General features: G+C 46.3%; 1 protein-coding gene and 1 pseudogene across 3 annotated transcripts in view; one reads left to right on the top strand and one right to left on the bottom strand.

Moving 5' to 3' along the window:
• VSTM5 (V-set and transmembrane domain containing 5) overlaps window positions 1–25,265 on the bottom strand; it is a 44,115-nt gene that overhangs the window by 4,584 nt on the left and 14,266 nt on the right. The window contains exons 2-7 of one of the 3 annotated variants that reach the window (XM_032359164.1): window positions 4,982–5,308; window positions 4,722–4,862; window positions 3,605–4,583; window positions 3,042–3,044; window positions 2,664–2,883; window positions 1,622–2,091 (exon numbers count right to left, since the gene is read on the bottom strand). In XM_032359164.1, the coding sequence (XP_032215055.1) occupies window positions 4,540–4,583; window positions 4,722–4,862; window positions 4,982–5,308 (512 nt within the window). In that variant the 3' untranslated portion in view covers window positions 1,622–2,091; window positions 2,664–2,883; window positions 3,042–3,044; window positions 3,605–4,539. Of the gene's footprint in view, window positions 1–1,621; window positions 2,092–2,326; window positions 2,884–3,041; window positions 3,045–3,604; window positions 4,584–4,721; window positions 4,863–4,981; window positions 5,309–25,265 lie in introns of those variants that run through there. The other 2 variants (XM_032359163.1, XM_032359162.1) reach the window with 2 other exon arrangements.
• Window positions 8,997–10,242, top strand: LOC116599351 (annotated as a pseudogene).

The following is a 25,265-nucleotide window of genomic DNA, read 5'->3' as shown; positions in this document are numbered from 1 at the left end:
TATTTTACATGAACAATGCTCTTTCTTCCTCCCCCAAACGGTCTCTGATAAGCTTCACCATAAAACCCACCAATATGAGAAAACAATGACTCTGAAGTCCTGAAAGAGGGAAGGATTCCTAGGAACAGGGCTGAAAGTGTAAGGGCCTATTTAGCCAGAGTGATGCCATCTGGTTAAATAATGACTTTGTTGTTTATACAGTAAAACTTAAACTGTCCCTGCCCCCCACTTCCCCCAGGGGACTTACTTAAAACAAATCCTGGAAACTAGACCCAGGTAACAAAGCCCAAATACAAGGGTGGGTCAGGCCAGGTGGAGGTATTCAACCAATGGGGGCACATACTGTCTCCTAGCCACCAAGGAGTATGGGCCCCGCCCTTTGGGCACCTTTTGGACGCCAATTCTGACCAAGGTGATAGGCTAGTTCAAATATCTACTATAGGGTATATTGTAATTCAGTTGGTCACTTATGTGTGACCTAGCAGGACCGTGCAGTTTTCTCTGTTATAATCTCATTGGCTACCTGTGCGTGACCAGGCCCAACCCCATGGCCTTTGCCCTTTAAAGCTAGTCTGTAAGGCAGAGGGTCGTCGCCTCTTTGCAAGAGACATCCCTGGCTGGTCAGTTTGATTCTTGATGCTTGGCGTGAAATAAAGCTTTGCTTGACCTTTGCTTTGTATCAGTCTCGCTCCTTTGACCATGGACCCAACAAAAGCATTAGTTAATAAGAAAAGGAAAGATGTATTTAGAAAGATGTATTTTCATAGCTATCATTTGGAAGAAAAGTGATTTTTTGGTGAACAAGTGGAATGTATCGATGCTAGGGACTACATGGTGCAGGCAAGAAGAATGAAGTTTAGGAATAAGTAGAGACACGAAATCCTGCCCAAGAAACATGAAGGGAAAGCAAGCAAATTGTAGGACAACGTGTATAACAGAATCCCATTTGCCTGAAAGGAAAATGGCCGACTACTGCGACGTGTGACTGGTGTATGCAGAGACACGTTCATATATGCCTAAGTCTAGAACGATGCTATTGTTTTCTCTGAGGAGAGGTGAGGGAGGGAGAACTTTACTTTTGAGTTTATATAGACTCCGGTATCTTTTTAATATTTTTTTTAAAAGATTAATTCATTTCACATAGAGAAAAGAGCAAGCGGGCGGACAGAGAGGGACCAGCAGACTCTGCGCTGAACCTGGCACCAGTGGTGGGGCTCCATCCTACTTCCCTGAGATCAGGACCCGAGCCAAAATCAAGAGCCTGACGCTTAATCCACTGCACCACCTAGGTGCCGTGGTATCATTTTATTTTTTTTTTAATTTTATTTATTTATTTGACAGACAGAGATCATAAGTAGACAGAGAAGTAGGCAGAGAGAGAGAGAGAGAGGAGGAAGCAGGCTCCCCGCTGAGCAGAGAGCCCAATGCGGGGCTCGATGCCAGGACCCTGGGATCATGACTCGAGCTGAAGGCAGAGGCTTTAACCCACTGAGCCCCCCAGGCGCCCCCGTGGTATCATTTTAAAGGAAGATTTCTCAGGGCTCTGGGTGGCTCAGGCAGGTGTCTGACTTTGACTCAGGTCCTGATCTCAGGGTCCTGGGATCAAACCCCCACCCCACACCCCATGCTCACACATGTGCGCTCTCTTCAAATCTCTTAAAAAAAAAAAAAAAGATTTCTCACCTTTGCAATCAAACCAAGCTAAAACACCAACCTGATATTTAGAGGGCAGTGGCAGTTGAGCATAGAGCAGCACGTTGCAGGGGTTGGAAAGGTGCCAAGACCAAGGGGAGCTGTGTTCATGGACAGACACAGCAGCACCTGATCGCCTGGTTCTCCCACGCTGCCTGGGTCTGGAGTGAGCCCCGCCCACTGTGTGCCCCTGCTCCCCCACCACCCCCACCACCCTCCTCCTATTTCCAATGAGAAATGAGAAAGTACAGTATATGCCTTCTTAATTTCTCAGATCACAATCTGCAAGGACATTCTGTTGACAGCATGAATGTTCCGTCCTGCATCTCACACGCTGTCCAGCGAGGTGGGACACTAGCCACATCTTTATTTCAGCCCTTTCCAGAAGCAGAAAGGATTCTATTGAATTACGATTAATATTCTGGAAGCAAAAACTTCAAAATTAATTTGGGAAGATGCAGGGCAGAATGGTGGGTTGAGGAGGGGTTGTTTTCCAAGATTACTAAAGAATGCTTACAGTTAGTATTAGTACCCGTGGCCAAGGCTGAGTGGTTTGCTTGTCCCCAGAGCTGATGGAAACCTCCCCCAGGGCCTCAGAGTGCTTGGCAGGAGTGGGGTCACACACAAAGGACAGGTCTTTTATTTCCAGGCTTTATTTCATTCTTTAAATTTTCACAGCTTAAAACATAACTTATAGCTTAACATTTCCAGTAGCCACCCTCTAGGACATAATACTTTTTTGGAAAAAAAAGACAAAAAACCTTCAGGTTCTGGCCTCAAACACTTCCCACAAGAATGTTCTGGATGGAGGGAGCTTTAAAAGTGCAAAATAAAGAAACAGCCAGGGGCTAACTTTTCATGAAGGGGGGGGGACTTATTTTACACTTGGGTTTGCCCACAGAGGCCTTCCTCTCCCTCAGTATGCTCTGCCATTTCTTTTTCAAGATCTTATTTTTAAGTAATCTCTCTACCTGACATGGGGCTTGAAGTCACAACTCTGAGATCAAGAGTCACGTGCTCCACCTCCTGAGCCAGCCAGGCATCTCTCCGCGCTTCCTTGTATTCTGAAGATGGCCATGCCTGACTTCTGATGCACCAAGAAGTTCAGCTCTGGAAAGCAGGGAGTGTTGAAGAGGACACAGAACTCCAGCAGCCGCTGCCCAGATCCAAACCGGTTTCCTGCCCATGGGCCTGTGTGAAAGTGGAGAAATGAATGAATCAGATGACCCTTGACCCTCTTTGTTCGGGTACACCACCCGGCTTCCTCAAGGCCCTGGGGCCTGGCTCCTCCGACTGCTGCCTGCGGAAAGGACACAATTGTGTACAGAAGGTAGCCTGAAGGTGAGAACCTTCTGTGACCCGCACTCCAGCTACAAATGAGGCCTGTGGACCAATGGCACTCTTGCTTTTCGAATCAAACAGTGCCTTTAAGAGTCCTTCTGGAAGATCACAAAGCTCCTGTCTGACTCCTCCAGGAAGAGCTCTTCTTGTAACCTTGGATTATTTAGAGATAGGCTTCTTACCAACTTCCCCAGGCAACTTCTTGCTTGCCACATGGCAAGCAGAAGAGATGGGACATTGGGGACTTAAGGAAAAGAGGAGGGAATGTTCTAGCTCTCCTTCATGTCTGCATGGGTGAATTTGCAGTTGGAGGCTGAGGACTTAGCTCCTGACCTTGGCCTCCACTGTAACTGGGGTACTTCCTTTGGTTTGTAGCTAAGAATGTTGGAGAGAGAAAGAAGAATGGAAAATAAATTCATTCCTACTTTAGAGCTTGCCAAATTGAAGGCGGGATGGAGACACTTTCAAGTAAACACAGTGACTAACAAGCTAAGAGAATGAGAGCCAAGGCCAGCTCTGAGCCAGTCCCTCATTTCACCTGGAGCCCCAGAACCCCAGAGCATTTTCTCACTTGGCAGCGTTCAGTAGAAGGCTTATTGCTTTCCAGATCCTTGAAGAATCCTCATGCTTTTTCTTCAACTGCCCAGGAGCTCCATGCATACTGTGGGCTTCATGTGATACTCTGGTGAGGTAGGTGAGCGGCAAGCATCCCTAAGCCCACTGGGGAGAGCGCAAGGGCCTGACTGAAAACAAAGAGTTGGTGACTGAGGAGCGGAGATCTGAAGCCTCAGGTAACGTTCTAGTCATTCCAGCCCCCACGCAGGCTCACTTTCACACAAGTACCATGACCCAGCTTGTCAGGAAGTCCTTTGGACACCAGTTGCTGCCTACAGTGGCTAAGAATATCCGGGTTCCTCCCACTGGTTTAAACTGAGGCCATAGGAGGGGAAAATCCAATTAATGTCAGAATAAGAGAGGAAGAGAAAGGCAATCTTCTCCCTAATTCCTGTTTCCAGTGCTGGTCCCTCATTCACAAATGAAGTTCTTCGCCTTAAAGCTTCCAGCCCAGGGCGTGGCCCTGCTCTGAGCACCTCAGGCAGCCTCGCAGCTTCCACCTCTGCCCGGCAGGCAGACCATGGTAGAACTTTTCAAAGAAGCTCCCCCGGCAGAGATGGGAGGGACAGGCTGGGCGGGAAGAACACAGAGAGCTTGTTCAGGGCTGGCTGCTCGCTCCGTCTGGATGCGCCCTGGCCTCGGCCCCAGAGCGCAGCTGAGCAAGCAGCCAGGCCCTCCCTGAACTTCTTGTGAGTGCTAGAACTGACTTTGTCCAACCCAAGTCCTCAACTCCGCACAGCTGATTTTGTTCACAGCCGTAGCGCCTTCAGGAATGGCTGGTCAAGGCTGGCCAACAGGAGGATGGGAGGGTGGTTCCGCCATGTTGGCCCCTTTTGTTGGAAAAATAACACTTTCCCTCTGAGGTAGGAATGGAACTGGGCACAGCCTTGGCTAACACTCCACATCCTGCAGCTCGATCTCCTCGGTGGTGCTCTCTGCAAAACAAGAGACAAGCCCAGGCAGGTGCCCATCAGCCCCGGGATTGGGGGGGTTTCTTAGGGACGACACCAGGCTAACAGGCACCCCCCAACCATGAAAGTGTGAATGGATGATCACAGGGCCCAGAGAATTACCCTTGAGTTTGTGTCTTCTCTTCCTCTGGAATTTGTATGCACACCTGTTACACACCCACATGAGGCTGATTAACAGCGCGGCCACAGCAGCGAGAAAAGCAAGGAAGACGGCAACAAAATGGAGGTCTTCGTAGAGGATCTCTACGGGCGGGGAGGGGAACGGGGAGACAAGGTCTCTTTCAGTATCATGAAATCACTCCCCCCCACCCGGGCTGGCAGTTCAGCGGGGGGGACCCCCCTCACCCCCCACCCGGTCTTGCCTGACACGTGCAGCACGATGGTGCCAAACTGGCTGCTCCCCAGGCGCTCCGTCACCGTGATGACGTAGTAGCCGGAGTCCCTCACGCCCACACTGAAGAGCTGGATGGAGCCGTTGTCGAAGGTGCAGAGTCGGTCCTTGTGGCTCTGGGAGATGTTGGCCTGAGTCCCTGGCTTCCACTCCACGATCTTCTGCGCTCCCCAGTTAGACGTATACCTCCACTCGATGGTGGGGATGCCATGGCAGGAGTACTCAACCGAGAGCAGAATGTCCTCCTCCACCGTGGCATTGATGGCGGACTGGGGGATGTACAGTGACACGCCCTGACCTGCGGGACCCGGTGCCAAAACGGAGGCAACTTATATAGGAGCTGACAGGGGAGCGGACTGCCAGGAGTCGTTCATTTATTGAGCAAATACTTACTAAGTGCCTGTTCTGTGCCAGGCTGTTGTCTAGGTTCTGGTGCTGGCCCAATATGTGTATCCCCAATCCCCGCTGCCCAATCCTGAAATTCCTATATTGAAGCCCCAACCTCCAGCAGGACTATAATTGAAGATGAAGCCTCCAAGGAGGTAATGGAGGTTAAATGAGGTCATAAGGATGGGGCCCTGATCCAGCAGGATTAGTGTCTTTATAAGAAGAGACACCTGAGTGCTCTGTCACTCATTATCTCTCTACAGGGATGCAAGGGGGAAACGGGAGAAAATACTCAGAGATTGCAGCAAGAAGGGAGAAGGCGCTGTCTACAAGTTAGGAAGAGAGCACTCACCAGAAACTCTGCCTTGCTAGAACCTTGATCTAGGGCTTTCCAGCCTCTGGCACTGCAAGAAAATAATTTCTGGTGCTTAAGCCCCTCAGTGTGTGCTACTTTGTTACAGACTAAAACTGAACAAGACACAAGGTTCTTGTGTGCTCAATGGACAGTGAACCTCCCCGGAGGCTCCATTCTATAAGGGAGACATACAAGGGTGAAATAAACAAGATCATTTTAGATCATGGCAAGCACTACTGACCGGTGGGAGTGGAGATGGCACACAGAATTAAGAGAATGGTCAGGGAAGACTTCATGGAGGAAATGACATTTGAATGGAGACCGGAAGGGCAGGCAGGCAGCGTGTGGACACTCGCAAGAGGAGAATCTCAGGCAGAGGGAGCAAGCACAAAGACTGAAGGGAGGGCAAGTACTGGTGTGTCTCAGGGACAGAAAGGCCAGCATGCTAGAATGCAGTGAGCAATGTGGAGAGACAGAGTGAGGCTGCAGAGCAGGCAGGACACAGGCCATGTTGTGAGGGGTGGGAGTGGGGCTTTACTCAAGGCTGATGGGAGCCATAGGGGGGCTTAGATGGAAGGTGATATTCTCCATTAAGCTTGACAATGTTTGCTGTGCAGAACATACTGGGGGGTCAGGGGACAAGAGCCGAAGCAGGACGAGCCATCAAAGAGCTGCTACAGGGGTCAGACAAGAGATGGAGGTATAGCCTCACAGAGCATGAATGTGGTCTGATTTAGGCTATGTATTTGGAAGCAGAGAGGACAAAATATGCTGACAAACTAGATGTGGGTATGGGGGAGGCAGAGGCATCAGAGGTTTCTGTGTGCGCATGCAGATGTGTCATTGTGCCATTGAATAAAGTTAGGTGTGTACACCGTTGTACATGTACTACATAGGTACCATGCACAAGCCCTGCGCCAACCACATTACACACATCGTCTCAGCAAGGTCTCATCCACAACCTACTGCAATGCCATCAAGCACAGAGCAAGCGTCACCGTCCACAGGACTAATGAGCTTGGCAAAGTTCACTCTACAAAGCAAAGAGTCACACAAAGGCTGCTGTTGAAATGTTTAACCTCTAAGCTTGGATCAGTAGTCAGTGATTGATGGTGGCGAGCACAGAATGTGACAAATGGCCCACACCCTGAGACGACTGGACAGAGTTGGCTGGACTGGATAATGAACAGGGCAGGACCGAAACTTGGAGCCCTGCCCTCGGTTTCCACCTCCATTTTCCCCTCAGTCTTTGAGAGCCCAGCTGCCCCAAGCCCCTGCCGTGTGGCTCCAGGTAACCACACCTGTTCCTTTTCCAGGCCTGTCTCACTGTCCCCTCTCATGCCCAACACATTCCTTTAGTGGTCCTCTCCTACGGCTCTTGGCAAGGCGACTATGAACAGTCTGATAAAAGGCGTGTGAAAAACTGAGAAGTGGTAATGATTTTCAAGAATGACAACTGCCAAGGAACAAAAATACATTTTCTCCCAACTCTATTTTAAAACATGTTAAATTCAGAGAAAAGTTTTGAAAGGCAAGTACAATTAATATGTATCCTTTCCTTAGTTTACTAGTTATGAACATTTTGGCACATTTACCCTTTTCTCTCAGGAAAAAAACAGAGGTCAAATTCCAGGTCAGCCCTTCTTCTTCTCTGTGTCCCCTAACACAGTCCCTGATGCACAGTGATAGGTCAACAGGTATTTGTTGACTGAATAAGTGAATGACAAAATACTTAACAAGAAAAGTGAGATTTCCTGATAGAATTGTTGCTGCTGAAGTGATATGAAAAATTAGCACATTTAAAAGGTAACACACAAATAAGAAAGAGAACTATAATTTAGTTAAGATTTTATGTGCCAGTTACTAGAATATATACTTATTGTACTTAGCAATCCTTCCCTAATGTTTTACTTAAGTCAGCAACATGCCCATGTAACTAGGAAATGGAAAAGACGGGACTTAAATGCAGTTCTGTCTGATCAAAGCCCTATGTTTTTCCCTAAAGACACCACCAAGATATTAGAAATAAATGCCAAGGGAAGCAAGGGCAAACATGGACTATTGTGACTTCATCAAGATCAAAACCATTTGCACAGCAAAAGAAACAGTCAACAAAATCAAAAGACAAGGGACAGAATGGGAGAAGATATTTGCAAACAATGTATCAGATAAAGGGCTAGTATCCAATATCTATAAAGAACTTATCAAACTCAACACCCAAAGAACAAATAATCCAATCAAGAAATGGATGACATGAACAGACATGTCTGCAAAGAAGACATCCAGATGGCCAACAGACACATGAAAAAGTGCTCAAAAATAACTCAGCATGAGGGAAGTACAAGTCAAAACCACAGTGAGATACCACCTCACACCTCACAGTCAGAATGGCTACAATTAACCAGTCAGGAAACAACAGGTGTTGTCGAGGATGCAGAGAAAGGGAAACCCTCCTACACTGTTGGTGGGAATGCAAGCTGGTGTAGCCACTCTGGAAAACAGCATGGAGGTTCCTCAAAAAGTTGAAAATAGAGCTACTCTACAACCCAGCAATCGCACTACTGGGTATTTACCTTAAAGATACAAATGTAGTGATCTGAAGGGGCACATGCACCCGAATGTTTATAGCAGCAATGTCCACAATAGCCAAACTATGGAAAGAGCCTAGATGTCCATCAGCAGATGAATGGATAAAGAAGATGTATACATATGTGTGTGTGTATACGTGCACACACACACACATACAGACATACATACACACAAAATGGAATACTAGGCAGCCATCAAAAAATCTGAAATCTTGCCATTTGCAATGATATGGATGGAACTAGAGGGTATTATGCTAAGCGAAATAATTTAATCAGAGAACGACAATTATTGTATCTCTCTGATATGAGGAATCTGAGAGGAAGGGCAGAGTGCTGTAGGGGTGAGGGAGGGAAAAAGTGAAATAAGACGGGACCAGGGAGGGAAACAAGCCATAAGGGACTTTTAATCTCAGGAAACAAACTTTGGGTTGCTGGAGGGGAGGGACAATGGACATTGGGAGCGTATGTGCTATGGTGAATGCTGTGAATTGTATAAGACTGATGATTCACAGACCTGTACCCCTGATACCCCTGAAACAAATAATACATTATGTTAAAAAATAAAGAATAAATGAATTCAGTAAAGTTGCAGAATGCTGCTTTTCTCGTGGTCGCTGCCGAGTAAACATCATTAAAGTCTCCCTCCTACCACCATCATGTCTAAGTCAGAGTCTCCCAAAGAGCCTGAATAGCTGTAGAAGCTCTTTATCGGAGGTCTGAGCTTTGAAACCAAAGAGAATCTGAGGAGCCATTTTGAGCAATGGGGAACACTTATGGACTATGTGGTATTGAGAGATCCAAACACCAAATGCTCCAGAGGCTTTGGGCTTGTCCCATAGGCTACTGTGGAGGAAATGGATGCAGCCATGAATGCAAGGCCGCATAAGGTGGATGGAAGAGTTGTAGAACCAAGGAGGGCTGTCTCTAGAGAAGATTCTTAAAGACCTGGTGACCAGGAGCGCCTGGGTGGCTCAGTGGGTTAAGCTGCTGCCTTCGGCTCGGGTCATGATCTCGGGGTCCTGGGATCGAGTCCCGCATCGGCCTCTCTGCTCAGCAGGGAGCCTGATTCTCTCTCTCTCTCTCTCTCTGCCTGCCTCTCCGTCTACTTGTGATCTCTGTCTGTCAAATAAATAAAATCTTAAAAAAAAAAAAGACCTGGTGACCACTTAATTGTGAAAAAGATTTTTGTTGGTGGCATTAAAGAAGACGTTGAAGAACATCATCTAAAGAGATTATTTTGAACAGTATGGGAACATCAAAGTGACTGAGATCATGATTGACCGAGGCAGTGGCAGAAAGGGGTTTTGCTTTTGTAACATTTGATGACCATGACTCTGTAGATGAGACTGTCATTCAAAAATACCATACTGTGAATGGCCATGACTGGGAAGTAAGGAGAGCCCTATCTAAGCAAGAGATGGGTAGTGCTTCACCCAGCCAGAGAGGTTGAAGTGGTTCTGAAAACTTTGGAGGAGGACATGGGGAAGGTTTTGGTGGTCATGACAGCTTTGGTTATAGAGGAAACTCAGTGGGTGAGGTGGCTTTGGTGGCAGTCCAGGTGGTGGTGCATATGGGGCAATGGTAATGGCGATAATGGATTTGGTAATGATGGAAGCAACTTTGGAGGTGGCGGAAGCTATAATGATTTTGGCAATTACAACAATCCATCCTCAACTTTTGGACCTATGAAAGGAGGACATTTTGGAGGCAGAAACTCTGGCCCATATGGTGGTGGAGGCCAATACTTCGCCAAACCACAAAACCAAGGTGGTTATGCTGGTTCCAGCAGCAGCAATAGCTACGGCAGTAGCAGAAGGTTTTAATTACTGCCAGGAAACAACGTTTAGCAGGGAAGAAGAGCCAGAGAAGTGACAGGAAAGCTACAGGTCACAAAAATTTGTGAACTCAGCAAAGAAGCTGCTACAAAGAAGACATGTTTTAGACAATATTCATGTGTCTGGGCAAAAAACTCAAGGACTGTATTTGTGACTAACTGTTTAACAGGTTATTTTAGTTTCTGTTCTGTGGAAAGTGTAAAGCATTCCAACAAAGAGTTTTAATGTAGATTTTTTTTTTTTGGCAACCATGTTGTTGATTGCTAAGTGTAATAGTCTGATCATGATGCTAAATAAAGTTTTTAAAAAAGTTGCAGAATACATAATATATAGAAATCTGTTGTATTCCTATATACTATAATGAAGTAGAACAAACATATTAAGAATATACTCCATTTACAATTGCACCAAAAAGAATAAGATGCTTAAACTTAATCAGGGAGGTGAAAGACCCCAATGAAAAAAATCAAAGAGGAAATTAAAAAATACACAGAGACAAATAAAAATGAAAACACAACAATTCAAAATTTGGGATTTAGCCAAAGCAGATCTAGGTGTGAAGTTTATAGCAATATAGGCCTACCTCAAGAAACAAGGAAAATCTCAAATAAACAATGTAACAATACATATAAAGGAGTTAGAAAAAGAACAAAGCCCAAAGTGAGCAGAAGGAAGAAAATAAGGATTAGAGCAGAAATAAGTAAAATAGAGACTGAAAAAAAAAACAGTGGAAAAGATAAATGAAACCAAGAGCTGATACTTTGAAAAGATAAACCAAATTAGTATTAGCTAGACTTAAGGAAAAAAAGAAAAAAGAAAACCAAAGCCAAACCAAAGCAAACCAAAACCAGAAACAAAACAAAACAAAAACAACAACAAAAAAACAAAAAACAAAAAAAGGGGAAAGGAATCAAATAAAAAATGAAGCAGCAATAACTATCTATACCTTAGAAATACAAGGAAATGTAAGAGATTATGAAAATTTATATGCCAACAAATTGGACAACATAGAAGAAATGGATAAGTTACTAGAAACATACACTCCTCTACAAATGAATCAGGAAGAAATAGAAAATCTGAACGGAAGAATTACTAGTAATAAAATTGAATTGGTAATCAAAAAACTCCCAACAAACAAAAGTACAAGACCAGATGGCTTCACAGGTGAGTGCTACAACACATTTAGAGACGACTTGGGATGTCTGGGTGGCTCAGCTGGTTAAGCATCTGCCTTCAGCTCAGGTCATGGTCCCAGGGTCCTGGGCTCCTTTGTCTATGGGGCGGGCGCCTGCTTCTCCCTCTGCCTGCCACTCCCCCTGTTTGTGCTCTCCCTCCCTCACAAATAAGTAAACCTTAAAAAAAAAAAAAAAAGATTTAATGCCTATCCTTTTCAAATTATTCCAAAACTAGAAGAGGAAGGTAAACTTCTAAACTCATTCTATGAGGCCATTATTACCCTGATACCAAAATCAAAGACACCCCCCCCCCAAAAAAAAAGAAAAGAAAGAGAGGGAGAGAAAGAACTATAGACCAGTATCTCTGATGAACATTGATGCGAAAATCCTTAACAAAATATTAACAGAAATCAACTATATGAGAAAAACATCATTCATTCACAATCAAGTGGGATTAAGCCAAGGATGCAAGGATGGTTCAATATCTGTAAATCATTCCACATGACACATCACATTAACAAGAGGAAGGATAAAAACCACATAATTATCTCAATAGAAGCAGAAAAAGCATGGGATGAAGTACAACATCCATTCATAATGAAAACCTCAATAAAGTGGGGTTAGAGGGAACATACCTCAACATAATAAAGACCATTCATAAATCCCATAGCTTACATCATGCTCAATGGTGAAAACCTGAAAGTGTTTCCTCCAAGATCAGGAACAAGACAAGGATGTCCACTCTAACTGTTCTGATTCAACATAGTACTGGAAATTCTAGCGACAGCAAGCCGATAAAGATTTAAAAGGGTCCATTCTGGTAAGGAAGAAGTAAAATGGTCACTGTTTGCAGATGACATGACATGATATACAGAAAATCCTAAAGACGCTACCAAAAAACTATTTGAACTGATAAGTGAATTTAGTAAAGTTGCAGAATACAAAATATACAAAAATCTGTTGTGTTTCTATACACTAATAAAGTAGCAGAAAGAGAAGCAGAATGCCATTTCCAACAGCACCAAAAAAGAACAAAATATCTATGAGTAAATTCAACCAAGGAGGTGAAAGGCCCATACTTTGAAAGCTATCAAACATTGATGAAAGACAATGAAGATGACACAAACAAATGGAAAGCTATACCATGGATGGTAAGAATTAGTAGCATTAAAATGTTCACATTACCCAAAGCCATCTACATATTCAATGCAATTCCTATCAAAATGCCAACAGCATTTTTTTCCCCAAGATTTTATTCATTTATTTGACAGTGAGAGATAGAGATCACAAGTAGGCAGAGAGGCGGTGGGGGAAGCAGGCTCCCAGCTGAGCAGAGAGCCCAGTGTGGAGCTTGATCCCAGGACCCTGAGATCAAAACCTGAGCCAAAGGCAGAGGCTTAACCCACTGAGCCACCCAGGTGCCCCTACAGCACTTTTCACAGAACTAGAATAATCCTAAAATGTATATGGAACTACAAAAGACTCTAAATAGCCAAAGCATTGTCTAGAAAGAACAAAACAGGTGTCACAATTCCAGATTTCAAGATATACTATAAAACTATAGTAATTAAAACAGTATGATATTGGGGCCCCTAGGTGGCTCAGTTGGTTAAGGAACTGCCTTCAGATAGGGTCACAATCCCGGAGTCCTGAGATCGAGTCTTCCATCAAGTTCCTTGCTCCGTGGGGAGCCTGCTTCTCCCTCTGCTTGTGGGTGTGCACTGACAAATTAACCTTAAAAAAAAAAAAAGAAAAGAAAACCACAGTATGACACTGACACAAAAACAGACACAGATCAATGCAACAGAATACAAAGACCAGAAGTAAACCCATGATTATATGTTCAATTAACCTATGACAAAGGAGGCAAAATTATACAATGTGGAAAAGACAGTCTCTTCAATAAATGGTGTTGGGAAAAGCGGGCAGCCTCATGCAAAAGAATGAAACTGGACCACTTTCTTACGCCATACACAAAATTCAGCTGAAATGGATTAAAAACCTGTGAGACGTGAAACCAAAATATTCCTAAAGGAAAACAGAGGTAGTAATCTCTTTGACATTAGCTTTAGCAACATTTTTCCAGATAGGTCTCCTCAGGGAAGAGAAACAAAAGCAAAAATAAGGAATTGAGATTATACCAACAGACAAAGAAAACCATCAACGAAGGAAACTATTAAGACAAAAAGGCAACCTATTGGAAATATCTGTAAATGACATATCCATTAAGAGGTTAATATCTGGGGACGCCTGGGTGGCTCAGTTGGTTAAGCAGCTGCCTTCGGCTCAGGTCATGATCCCAGCGTCCTGGGATCGAGTCCCACATCGGGCTCCTTGCTCAGCAGGGAGCCTGCTTCTCCCTCTGCCTCTGCCTGCCATTCTGTCTGCCTGTGTTTGCTCTCTCCCCCTCTCTCTCTCTCTCTGATAAATAAATTAAAAAAAAAATCTTTAAAAAAAAAAAAAAGAGGTTAATATCCGGACGCCTGGGTGGTGTCCTCTGCTTTGGGCTTGGGTCATGATCCCGGGGTCCTGGGATCGAGCCCCGCATCGCGCTCTCTGCTCAGCAGGGAGCCTGCTTTCCTTCCTCTCTCTCTGCCTGCTGCTCTGCCTGCTTGTGATCTCTGTCTGCCAAATAAGTTTTTAAAAAAATTTTTTTAAAAAGAGGTTAATATCCAAAAATACATAAGGAACTTACAGAACTCAATGCCAAAACAATTAAAAAATGGATAGCAGATGTGAGTTGCCATTTTTCCAAGGAAGACAACCAAATGGCCAACAGACACATGACAAGATGCTCCACATCACTCATCATCAGGGAAATACAAATCAAAACCACAGTGAGATATCACCTCACACCTGTCAGAGTGGTCATAATAAAAAAATAACAAGTGTTGGTGAGGATGTGGAGAAAAAGGAACCCTCATGCAATGTTGATAGGAATGTAAATGGGTGTTACCACTGTGGAAACCAGTATGGAGGTTCCTCAAAAAAACAAAAACAGGGGCGCCTGGGTGGCTCAGTGGGTTAAAGCCTCTGCCTTTGTCTCAGGTCATGATCCCAGGGTCCTGGGATCGAGCCCCACATCGGGCTCTCTGCTTGGCGGGGAGCCTGCTTCCTCCCCTCTCTCTGACTACCTCTCTGCCTACTTGTGATCTCTGTCTGTCAAATAAATAAATAAAATCTTAAAACAAAACAAAACAAAAACAAACAAACCAACAAACCCTGAGAACAGAAATACCATATGATACAGTAATTCCATTGCTGGAATTCTAAAGAAGCCAAAAACACTAACTTGAAAAGATATTTTTACTGCCATGTTTATTGCAGCATTTTTTTTTCTTACAACAGCCAAGCTATGGAAGAACCCCACATGTTCAATAAATGAATGGATAAAGAAGTGGCAGGGCACACACACACACACACAGACACACACTCACACTGGAATATATTACTCAGTCATAAAGAAGAATGAGATCTTGCCATTTGCAACAATATGGATGGATCTAGAGAGTATGATGCTAAGTGAAATAAGCCAGAAATTCAAATACCATAGGCTTGCACCTATATGTGAAATTTGAAAAACAAAATGAACAAACAAAAAGCAGAATCAAACCCATAAATGTAGAGAAGAAATTGATGGCTACCCGAGAGGTTGGGGTAGGGAGATGGGCAAAATGGGTAAAGGGGAGTGGGAGGTACAAGCTTGTAGTTATGGAAGAAGTCGTGGGATGAAGAGGGACGGCACGGGGAGTATAACAGATGGTGTGGCCAGTGCTATATGGTGACAGATGGTAGCTACACTTGTGATGAGTATAGCATAACATAAAGACCTGTCAAGTCATGATGTTGTACACCTGAAACTAATGTAACATTGTATGTCAGTTGTACTTCCATAAAAAAAAAATACAAAAACTGTTTTTTCCACTTGACTTTGTAGCTGTTATCTATTTATCTAGGTTTCTGGATTTCTCAGATCCCAGATATCAGCAGCTGAAATAGTGATTACTGTACGATTCAGAAAACCACATTTGGAACTCATGACAAATCTGTGTATTTCCTGGATAGTCTGTGTGAAACATGTTGGTCAAGGTTATTGAAGACCAGTTCCCTAGGATACCACCAGCCCTTTCAATATGCTTAGAGGTCTTCATTTTAAGCCTTTTAGGTACTAAACTGAAAAGCAAATAAAAATAACAAGCCCAGGTTTCTGAGGTGCTGAAACACGTGGAAATGGGCCAACTAGATGGTTGGTTTCATGTTCTCTTGACTGTAAGAACCTCCCCCTAATCAGGGGGGCCTGAAGCGGGGGGTCACTCAGTAAGCATAGGACTCTTGGTTCCAGCTCAGGTCATGATCTCAGGGTTCTGAGATTGAGGCCCACAGTGAGCTCCCTGCTCCGTGGGGAGTAAGCTTGTCTCCCTCTCTCTTTGCTCTGCACTCTCTCAAATAAATAAATCTTAACAAACAAAACAAAACAAAAAAACCCTCCTACTAATCAGACTAGCCAGGCATTTAACTAGGTTTTTGGAACAAAGAGTTCTTTCTTCTATCTATCTGCCACATATAATTAGTAATAAATGGTCTATAGCAAAGATGGAAAATTAACAGTTCCAAGAACTTAAAGGCAAACTGCTTGTCACCCGCTTAAGAAGCTGAATTAATGAGTAACCACTTCGGCACCTCACGCTAAAATCATTCAGAACAAGTTAGAGAACACTAATAGCTACACCAGTACTTGGACCTGGCTCAAAGGTGCTATTCAAGGGGGTTGGTTCAGTGAGATTCTACTTGTAAAATGGATGCCAGCATCCACTAAACAACAGCAGTTCTGTATAGACAAGGAATACCTACAATGTGGTACTAAGTTAAAAAATAAGTTTATAGAGCAGCATATGATTGTTTGTATTTGTATAAATATGTACGTGTTAACTAGAGAAAAATGGAAGGGATTGCCTCAGAGATTGGATGGCCACAGAATTTTATTTTCCAAATTACACATTTATATGCTTCTGAATTTCAGGTATTTATTGAAATAAGAAATAAAATATATTTTAAGAAGTGTATTTTTTTTTACTTTTTAAGGCTCTGCTGATTAGACCAAGCAATCTGGTGGTTTAAAGAAAGTTTCAGGGTTGACCTCGCTTTACATCTTCACTTGCATTCTGTGTGACAAGCAGAGAAGTCCTCAATTCTACCCATTTCCCGGATAGTTGCAGATGCCGCCTTTAAGGAAGGAGTCAGAGAACTAAAGATTTTAGCAGGGAAGTCACTAGAGCACGAACCCACCGGCTTCCTGAAAGCCTGACTTCCTGGCGCTGGGGAGCCCCACTCAGAACCACCCAGAGGGAACGTGCCAGCAGTGAATTCGGCTGGAATGGAGCACGCAAACAAATGGCAATGGGCGGAAATAGAATTCTCAGAACGAACAGCTCCTTATGCCTTTTCAGACACACAGATTAGGGAGGTTGTATTTGGCAGCTTAAAAAAAAAAAAATTGATGATTTAAGATGGATAGACTTCCTGAACTCGCAAGGCAAGTCCGTTCTATTCAGACCACAGTTTCGATGAACAAGTGCGTCAGCTACTGCGGAGACAGACAGGTGGCTGACGAGACCTCCGGGTTTCCGCGGTCACGGAGGGGACACCTACATCGGGACAACTGGTGTGAGCAGGATCTGTGTGGTTCCACCCAGGGCCTCCTCACTGTGAGATGGGGAGAAGTACCTTCACATTCCAGAACGAGGGTGGGAAAGCCTCCGGAGGAAGGCTGCGGCGCCGAGGGGCGGGACGCGTGTGGGGCCCAGCAGGGCACAGCACATAGGGCCCCACGCTTGCCTTCCTCGGCTTAGGTCTGTGCCATGGGTCTGGGGGTACCAACCCTCCAGGTGTGCCACGCTCTGAGAGTTCTTCCAGGATTGGGGAGTTTCAGTGCAGAGAGCAAACCAGGACAGCTGGTCACCCGGAGCCTCGGAGAAACGTCCAAGAGGAAAGCGAAAACTCCAAGGGATACAAGAGTGGATTTCTGAGGCAGCCAGGGGTGGGGTGCAGAGGTGGAGCAGGGTGAGGACCGAAGCTACCCCTCCCTGACCCGTTGGGCTCATCTCCTAGCTCATTTCCACCTCAGCAATCCCACCACACCCCTCCAGTCACTGAATGCTGCCCCCACCTGCCATCCTGTGCTCTACCCCAGGGCACTGGCTCTCAGGGGTGCTGGCCTGGGGAAGAGTATTAATATCCCCATTTTACAGAGGAGCAAACTCAAGTTCCCTGGGGTTAGGGAATGCGCCCCACGTCAGGGTAAGTGGCAGAGCCCAGAATGAAACCCTGTGTACTTTTTTGCTGTCCCGCTAATGAGCCAGGGAGGCTCAGGAAGGAGAGGGAGAGGACACTTGCTGCAACGGAGGCTTGCAGAGTACGATTTTCAAGGCGCGGGAAGGCGAGGAGGTGCACACTGGGCTGGGAGAACTGTGAACCCACCCAGGGCAGTAGGATGGAATCCTCTGTGCCCAGACCTGCTGAGTAAGAAGGGAGGTTATAGCGGGAGGGATCTGTGACAGGCTGGAGACTGTGTGGGAGTGAGTCCTCCAGACGCCCCAGCCTGGTATTCACATAGAGGCTCAGCAGCATCTGAACCTGGCTTCTGGAAGGGCCATCTGGCGGCAAAGTTCTTCTTCTTCTTTTTTTTTTTTTTAAGACTTTATTTAAAGATTTTATTTATTTATTTGACAGAGATCACAAGTAGGCAGAGAGGCAGCCAGACAGAGAGAGGAGGAAGCAGGCTCCCTGTCTAGCAGAGAGCCCGATGTGGGGCTCGATCCCAGGACCCTGAGATCATGACCTGAGCCAAAGGCAGAGGCTTAACACACTGCGCCACCCAGGCGCCCCAGATTTATTCTTTATGCACATGCTTGCACTGCCTGGAGCCCACCACCTGTGCCGGTCCTATCACCTTCCTGAGAACCCCGAATGGAGGCCAAACAGTGGAGGGGCAGCCCGAGACCCTGCACTGGGGTGGCTGGGGGTGGGGGGCCGGTGTGGATGGGTAGCGGTGGAGCATGAGACAGGGCATGTGTGCAGAGTAGGTCTGCCCTGGAACTCCTTTCTCATCACCCAGCTCAGCCGAAGAGTCCAGCACAGTGCCTGGGACTTTGTGGGCACTCACAATAGCCTGGCACGAAAGAACAAATAAAGACATGCATATTCTCCCTGTCCAACTGCTGCCCTTTTGGAGAGATCAGGGATTGGGGGTGGGGTCTGGGTGGAGCTTACAGAGGTGCTGGCAAGACCCCCTTCCTAGCCCCTGATCTGCTGAGGGTCAAAAAGCTCAGAGGAGAAACAGCAGCTTTAAGCTGCAACAAGAACATCCACATCGCTGTCTAACCACTGTCCTTCTTGAAACAAGCAAGCCTGGAATATTGCAAATAGTTCCGTGTAAAAGCCCTCACGTCGGAGCTTTTGGGTTTAGATGCCATGAAGTGTGGAAGACGGACTTCTGCACAGTTTACAGGCTTTCTACCCCTCCTGTTAGCTCAGGTAGTAATTCCCCCGTCAGCGCCCCATGACTCCGGGACCAAAGCTTAGCTTGTCCTCAACGGAGCTCCTGGCGACTCCTTGGGGAGTCACCCAAACAACATGGACAGAGGGGCAGGTTGAGGCAGAGGCTGGCAGGCTGTGCCCCTGTCATTGTCTCCCAACCAGAAAAGAGATCTATGTATCACTGCAAAATAGCGCTAGCTGCCGTTTTGGTCAGTAACCGAAAGGGTGATCAGGTCGGTAACCTGATCAGAACTACGTGTCCTGGGCCACTATCACAGCCTAGCAAAACCCGGGCTGGGAAAGTTGAACGACTGCGCCACTATCAGCTGGGAAAGATGGAAGTTTGATAACGTTGTATTGTCAGAAGTATGCAGAAGTCACATTCAAACGTGACTGTGCGAAGGTTACATGGGCGTAACCTTCTTGGAGGGCAGTACGGTAGAATCTAGAAAAATTATTAGCTCTATACCTCTTGATCCAGAAATTCCACTTTTATGAACTGATCCCACAAACAATAAGGGCACACAGATATAGATTTGATCACTGAAGCACATTGTGGTTGACTGGAGCCGAGAAAGACAGGAGACATCCTACATTCTCAATGGTAAGGGGCCAGGAAAGGAAAACGGGTTCTTAGGCTGCCCATGACACGTTGGACACCGGCTACCTGAAGTTAGTACACACGCCACAGGTTAAGGGTCTGTCTACAAGATGCCCCCGCTTTGGACACCGACCACAAGTCCACGCCCCACCCCCCCCAACTGGCTATATATCATGGGTTTCCACCACCCTCTCCGCAGGTTCAATAATTTGCTAGCATGGCTCAGGGAATTTAGGAAGCACTTTACTCACTATTACCTGTTCATTATAAAGGACACAGCTGGGGCGCCTGGATGGCTCAGTTGGTTAAGCATCTGTCTTGGGCTTGGGTCATGATCCCAGGGTTCTGGGATCAAGCCCCGCATAGGGTTCCCTGCTCAGCGAGGAGCCTGCTGCTCCCTCTGCCCCATCCCCCCATACTTGAACAAGCATGTGCTCGCTCTCTCTCTGAAATAAATAAAATCTTTAATATAAAAGGACACAGCTCAGGAGCAGTGATGTCGAAGGGATGCTCAGCTGGCACGTGGGACTGGGTGCGGAGCCTCGTGCTCTCTCTGGGCTCCCTCCAAGCCTTGCTGTGTTCACTAACCCAGAGCTCTCAGAGCTTCCCCAGTTCAGGTTTGGGGGAGGCTCCTTACTTGGGAAGAAGTGATGACAACACTGGCTGTTGGTGACTGATTCAGTCTCTAGCCTCTCTCCCATCCCCAGAGGCTGAAGGTGGGGAGGGAGGTTAAGGCTGAAAGTTCCAACCCTCTCATCCCACAGTTAGTTCCTCCGCCAACCAGCCTTCCTCTTCCAAAAGCCACCTCGTTAGCAAACAAAAAAACAGACTTAGCACTCTGGAGATTCCAAGGGTCTTAGGAAGTTTTTACATCAGGAACCAGGGAGTAAGATCAAATATTCTAATAGGAGAGGCTCCCAGCACTCCTATCACCCAGGAAATTACTAGGATTGTAGGGACTCTGCGTCAGAAACCAGGCAGAGGAGACCAAATAAGTATTTCTTACTGTATCAAACTTGGTGAAACAAATGATCGATATCCACATTCTAATAATACAGAAGCATTTAAAAAATACACTATATTTATATGCACGGATATTAGATTATCTCAAAAATCATGAAAAAGCACAAGGCAGAATGGTACATAGAAGATACTTCTATTTAATGATATGTATGTACACACACACGCTCATCTGTATATGCACAGGAAATCTCCAGGACGATTCCCTAAACACCAGGGCTGTGGTGGTCTTCAGGGAAGGATGGGATGTGTGGGTGGGAAAAAAATGTTACATTTCACTTTATATCCTTCTGAACAGTCGGGACCATTTTAGCAAGTTTGGGAAGGACTTAAAAAAAAAAAAAGGCGTGATCCTAAAAATAAGTAAAATGCATGCCAAGACTGGGTCTGAGCCGCAGGTGTTTCGCACTTGAAAGCGTTAGTAATTCACCTGTGCACAATTAGCAAAGTGCTTCACAAGCTCTGTCTCCCTCTGGGAGGCTGGCCAGAGACTTGAGTTCAATAACTACGCTTTTTGCTTTTTTTTTCCTCTTAAGGAAAAAAGGGGTTAAGGGTTGGGGGAGGGGTGAGCCTGGTGGTGGGTATTAAGGAGGACACATACTGCACGGAGCACTGGGTGTGGTGCATAAACAATGAATCTTGGAACACTGCATCAAAAACTAACGTATTTTATGGTGACTAACGTAATACAATAAAAAGAAAAAAAAACTACGCTTTTTGCCTCACTTGCTTATTTGATCATTACTTCAGGACAAGGACACGGGGGCATAACACAGAGACCAAGGTCTTGCCAAATAAAAAATAAGAGCTCAGGGGCGCCTGGGTGGCTCAGTGGGTTAAAGCCTCTGCCTTCGGCTCGGGTCATGATCCCAGGGTCCTGGGATCAAGCCCCACATCGGGCTCTCTGCTCTGCAGAGAGCCTGCTTCCTCCTCTCTCTCTGCCTGCCTCTCTGCCTACTTGTGATCTCTGTCTGTCAAATAAGTAAAATCTAAAAAAAAAAAGAAAGAAAATAAGAGCTCAGGCTGGAACCCAAGGCACTTTCAGTGCCTCACAGCTGCTTCTAATAAGATAAAATACCGAGTTTAGAGGTGATTTACCCCTCTTTTAGGTTTCCCCAAATAGCACAAGATTCAGTGCTGGTGGAGATTTGCAAGACCCAAGTCACTGGAAGCAACAGTCCCCCTTACCTGGGCTTGCCAGAATGGAAGCTGCTAGCTACATGCTTTTTTTTTTTTTTTTTAAGATTTTATTTATTTGAGAGAGAGTGTGTGTGTGCACAAGCAGGGGGAACAGCATAGGGAAAGGAGAAGCAGGGCCCCGCCCAGCAGAGAGCCCGATGCAGGACTTGATCCCAGGACCCTGAGATCATGACCTGAGCTGAGCTGAAGGCAGAAGTTTAACTGACTCAGCCACCCAGGCGCCCCCAGCCATATGTTACCACACAGCTGGAATTTGCTAGTGCACAAGGAGATGTGTGTTTCTGGTTTTTTTGTTTGTTTTGTTTTGTTTTTTGAGAGAGCGAATGAGAGAGTACGTGAGAAGGGGAAGGTCAGAGGGAGCAGCAGACCCTCTGCTGAGCAGGGAGCCTGATGCAGGACTCAGTCCTGGGACTTCAGGATCATGATCTGAGCCAAAAGCAGTAGCTTAACCAACTGAGCCACCCAGGCACCCTGAGATGTACTTCAAGTGTAAAATGCCCACTGGATTTCAGAGACAGTACTTAGTATATCAAACAGAATGCATTTTTTTTTTTTTTAACATGGACTACATTTTGAAATAATACCTTGGGTATACTGGGCTAAAAACATATCATTAAATTACACTTGTTTCTTTCTACTTGTTAAATGGGGCTTGCATTCTATTTCTATCGGACAGCATTGGTTTAGAGGATTACTTCTCACCACCTTGAGAAACAAAATCCTGTTCTCTTGAAGTGACTCTACCCTCTCCTCTTTTTAACATGATAAGTCCCCCAGTTTTTTTTTTTTTTTTTAAAGATTTATTAGAGAGGAGAGAGATCACAGAGGGAAAGGAAAAGGGAAAAGCACACTCCTTGCCAACTGACATGGGGCTTGATCCCAGGACCCTGAGATCATGACCTGAGCCCCGAAGGCAGCCATTTAACAGACTAAGCCACCCAGACGCTCCCACCCCAATCTTTCTTCTTCAGTTTTCAAACATGTTAGCAACTCTACTGGGGTGGGGGGTACGGCATCTTTGTAAGCACCTCCAACAGCCCCCTGGATGACCCATCCAGCATCCCTGCCTACCAGAACATTCTCCTTAGCCTTCAGAGGAAGCAGCCACTCTGACCACAGCCCTCTCTCATTTCTGTTTACTGGTCAACTGTTCCCACTGGCCTCATCAATCCTTCCCCTCCGACTCCTGCCACTCTCCTCATTCGTAATCCTCACTCCCCTCCGCAGTCAGCCTGGCTTCCAAAGCCCGTGGTGTTCCAAGCACTATGGCCAGTTCCTTAAACACCATTGTCCTCTGTGTTCTCTGACCAGACCTGGGTCAACAATGCTCTACTTCCTCTCTGCTCAAACCTGAGCAGTCGACACTGTGGGAGACCGTCCCACAGCAGACACTCCCACAACAAAGCCCACAGTTTCCAGAACATTCAGAATATCACATTCAAGATGGCCCTCCCTACTACCAATCTCACAATGCTTTTTTCATGTAAATTGACTCCCTCTTCCATGATTACTCTGACCAGTTCCCTCCAATCTCTTTAGACCTGCAAATTCCTCTTCACCCTTAGTTGGGCACTGTGGCCCACCTCTCCTGCTTGAAACACACTTGTGCCTTCTGGGCCCCCAGACTCACCAGGCATCCTGGCGTCCCCTCCTGGCTTCTTCTTGGTCCACACCGTGGAAGCGTCTATGGCTTTCTAAGAGGGTAGCTCTGGCTTTTCTTCAGATGCTGGGAAGAGCACAGCTGCCGGTGGGAGCAGAGGGTGGCAGAGGAGGACAGGGTGTGGGCTGGGGGAGCCCAGTGCCTTCACACTCCACGTAACAAGAGACCTGGGTGCCATATGGACCGCACCACACCCGAGCTCCGACGCTCTGCACAGCCCTTTCCCTCTCTGACCGGCCAGTTCCTCATTTATAATTAGGGACCATCACCATTCAGTTGTCAATGATCCAATTAAAAACAAACAAACCCCAAACCATGTGGGTGTGAGAACTTGACACCCAGGAACAATTCCAAAGGTCACAGAAGGACCTCCCTTCCCTGATTTCTCACCCAGACAAAGCCCGGATTCCAAGCCGGAGAATTCAGTCCACTCTCCTTTCATTCTACAAGCACGTGGGCAGGGAAGTGAAGGGAGTAATATTTATAGGGCACCAGCTTGGGTCACTCACTCTGTGTGGAAGGACATTGTTAATTTGGTCCTTGACAGTGTCCTGCAGGCACTCTCAGAGCCCCCCCAACTTGCCCCCAGAGAGGGCCTTTCAGCCGGGCTCCCGGCCGCAGCAGACTGCACCAAGATGGGCCACCGGACCTCATCTACTCATTCCACCACAGCTGAGGGTCCTGATGCAACCTTGACATCCTCAACTGAACATTAGATCACCTGGGGGAAGCTTTTGAGCATCCCACCCCGGGGCCACCTGGGTGGCTCAGTAGGTTAAGCATCTGTGTCTGGCACAGGTCATGATCTCAGGGTCCTGGGATGGAGTCCTGGGTCAGGCTCCCTGCTCAGCGGGGAGCCTGCTTCTCCCTCAACCTCTGCCTGAGGCTCCCCTTCTTTGTGTGCTCTCTCTCTCTCAAATAAGTAAAGAAAATCTTAAAAAAAAAAAAAAAGAAAAAAGAAAAAAGAAAAAAATTCCTACCCCAGACTACTGAATTCAGAATCTTTGGGGGCAGTGTGGGAGAAGGATTCGAGGCCCCTGTGGTTCTTACAAGACCCCACTGTGCAGCCAAGACTGGTAATGACAGTGAATCCACGCTAAGGGGTTAGCAGCCGGAGCCCCCAGCCCTTCAAAAGGGGCACTGACAAAGCCTCAAGTCAAAGCAAAGACTGGCTGCCAGGTGCAGAGCAGAACGTTTGAGGAACCTGTGTCAGCCCTTGCAGTGAGCTATGAGGGGGAAAAGAATTTTTCTGGCATCCCTCAAACTTTCTAGCAATGCTTTGGGGTTAGGGAGGAATTCCACTGCCCTCCGCATCCTCCAGAGCTATAATGTGGTTGTACTTGACATGTGAGGGCATCAGAGTCCCTAAAGGGCTTGTGAAAATGAAGTGGCTGGGCCCCTCCCATTTCTCCTTCAGTAGGTTAGGGGTGAGGCCTCAGAGTTGGCATTTCTAACAAGTTTCTAGGTGACACTGCTGCTGGTCCCAGGACCACGTGGTTAGAACTTTGGCAGTTGTGATTCTGCAAGCCCTTTGGGCACAGGGGACACTGAGGATGCTCCCAATATCCCCGTAGCCCAGCCCCTTCTCTCCTTCTGAACCCCGCTTACACCACTATGCCACGCAGGGGACCCGCCTCTGCTGTCAAACTTCTCATCCTGGAGAAGGGAAGACGTGGGCCCTCTGGTCATTGCCAGAAGGACAATCGGCTGGTAAAGATTGAAAGGAGGCAGGTACTGATAAACAGAATTGAGGCCGTGTGGGTATAATGGATGCATTCATGGACTCTGGGGTCAAAATTTAGGTCTGCCAGTAACAGCCTGACCTGGGGGTAAATTCCTTAGTTTCTGTCACCCTCTGTTACTGTACTTAGGAAATAAATATATTGTAATAGTGCTGT

Source organism: Mustela erminea, chromosome 9, assembly GCF_009829155.1.
Source record: "Mustela erminea isolate mMusErm1 chromosome 9, mMusErm1.Pri, whole genome shotgun sequence".
NCBI classification, from domain to species: domain Eukaryota; kingdom Metazoa; phylum Chordata; class Mammalia; order Carnivora; family Mustelidae; genus Mustela; species Mustela erminea.
This window is presented reverse-complemented; position numbering and strand designations above follow the sequence as displayed.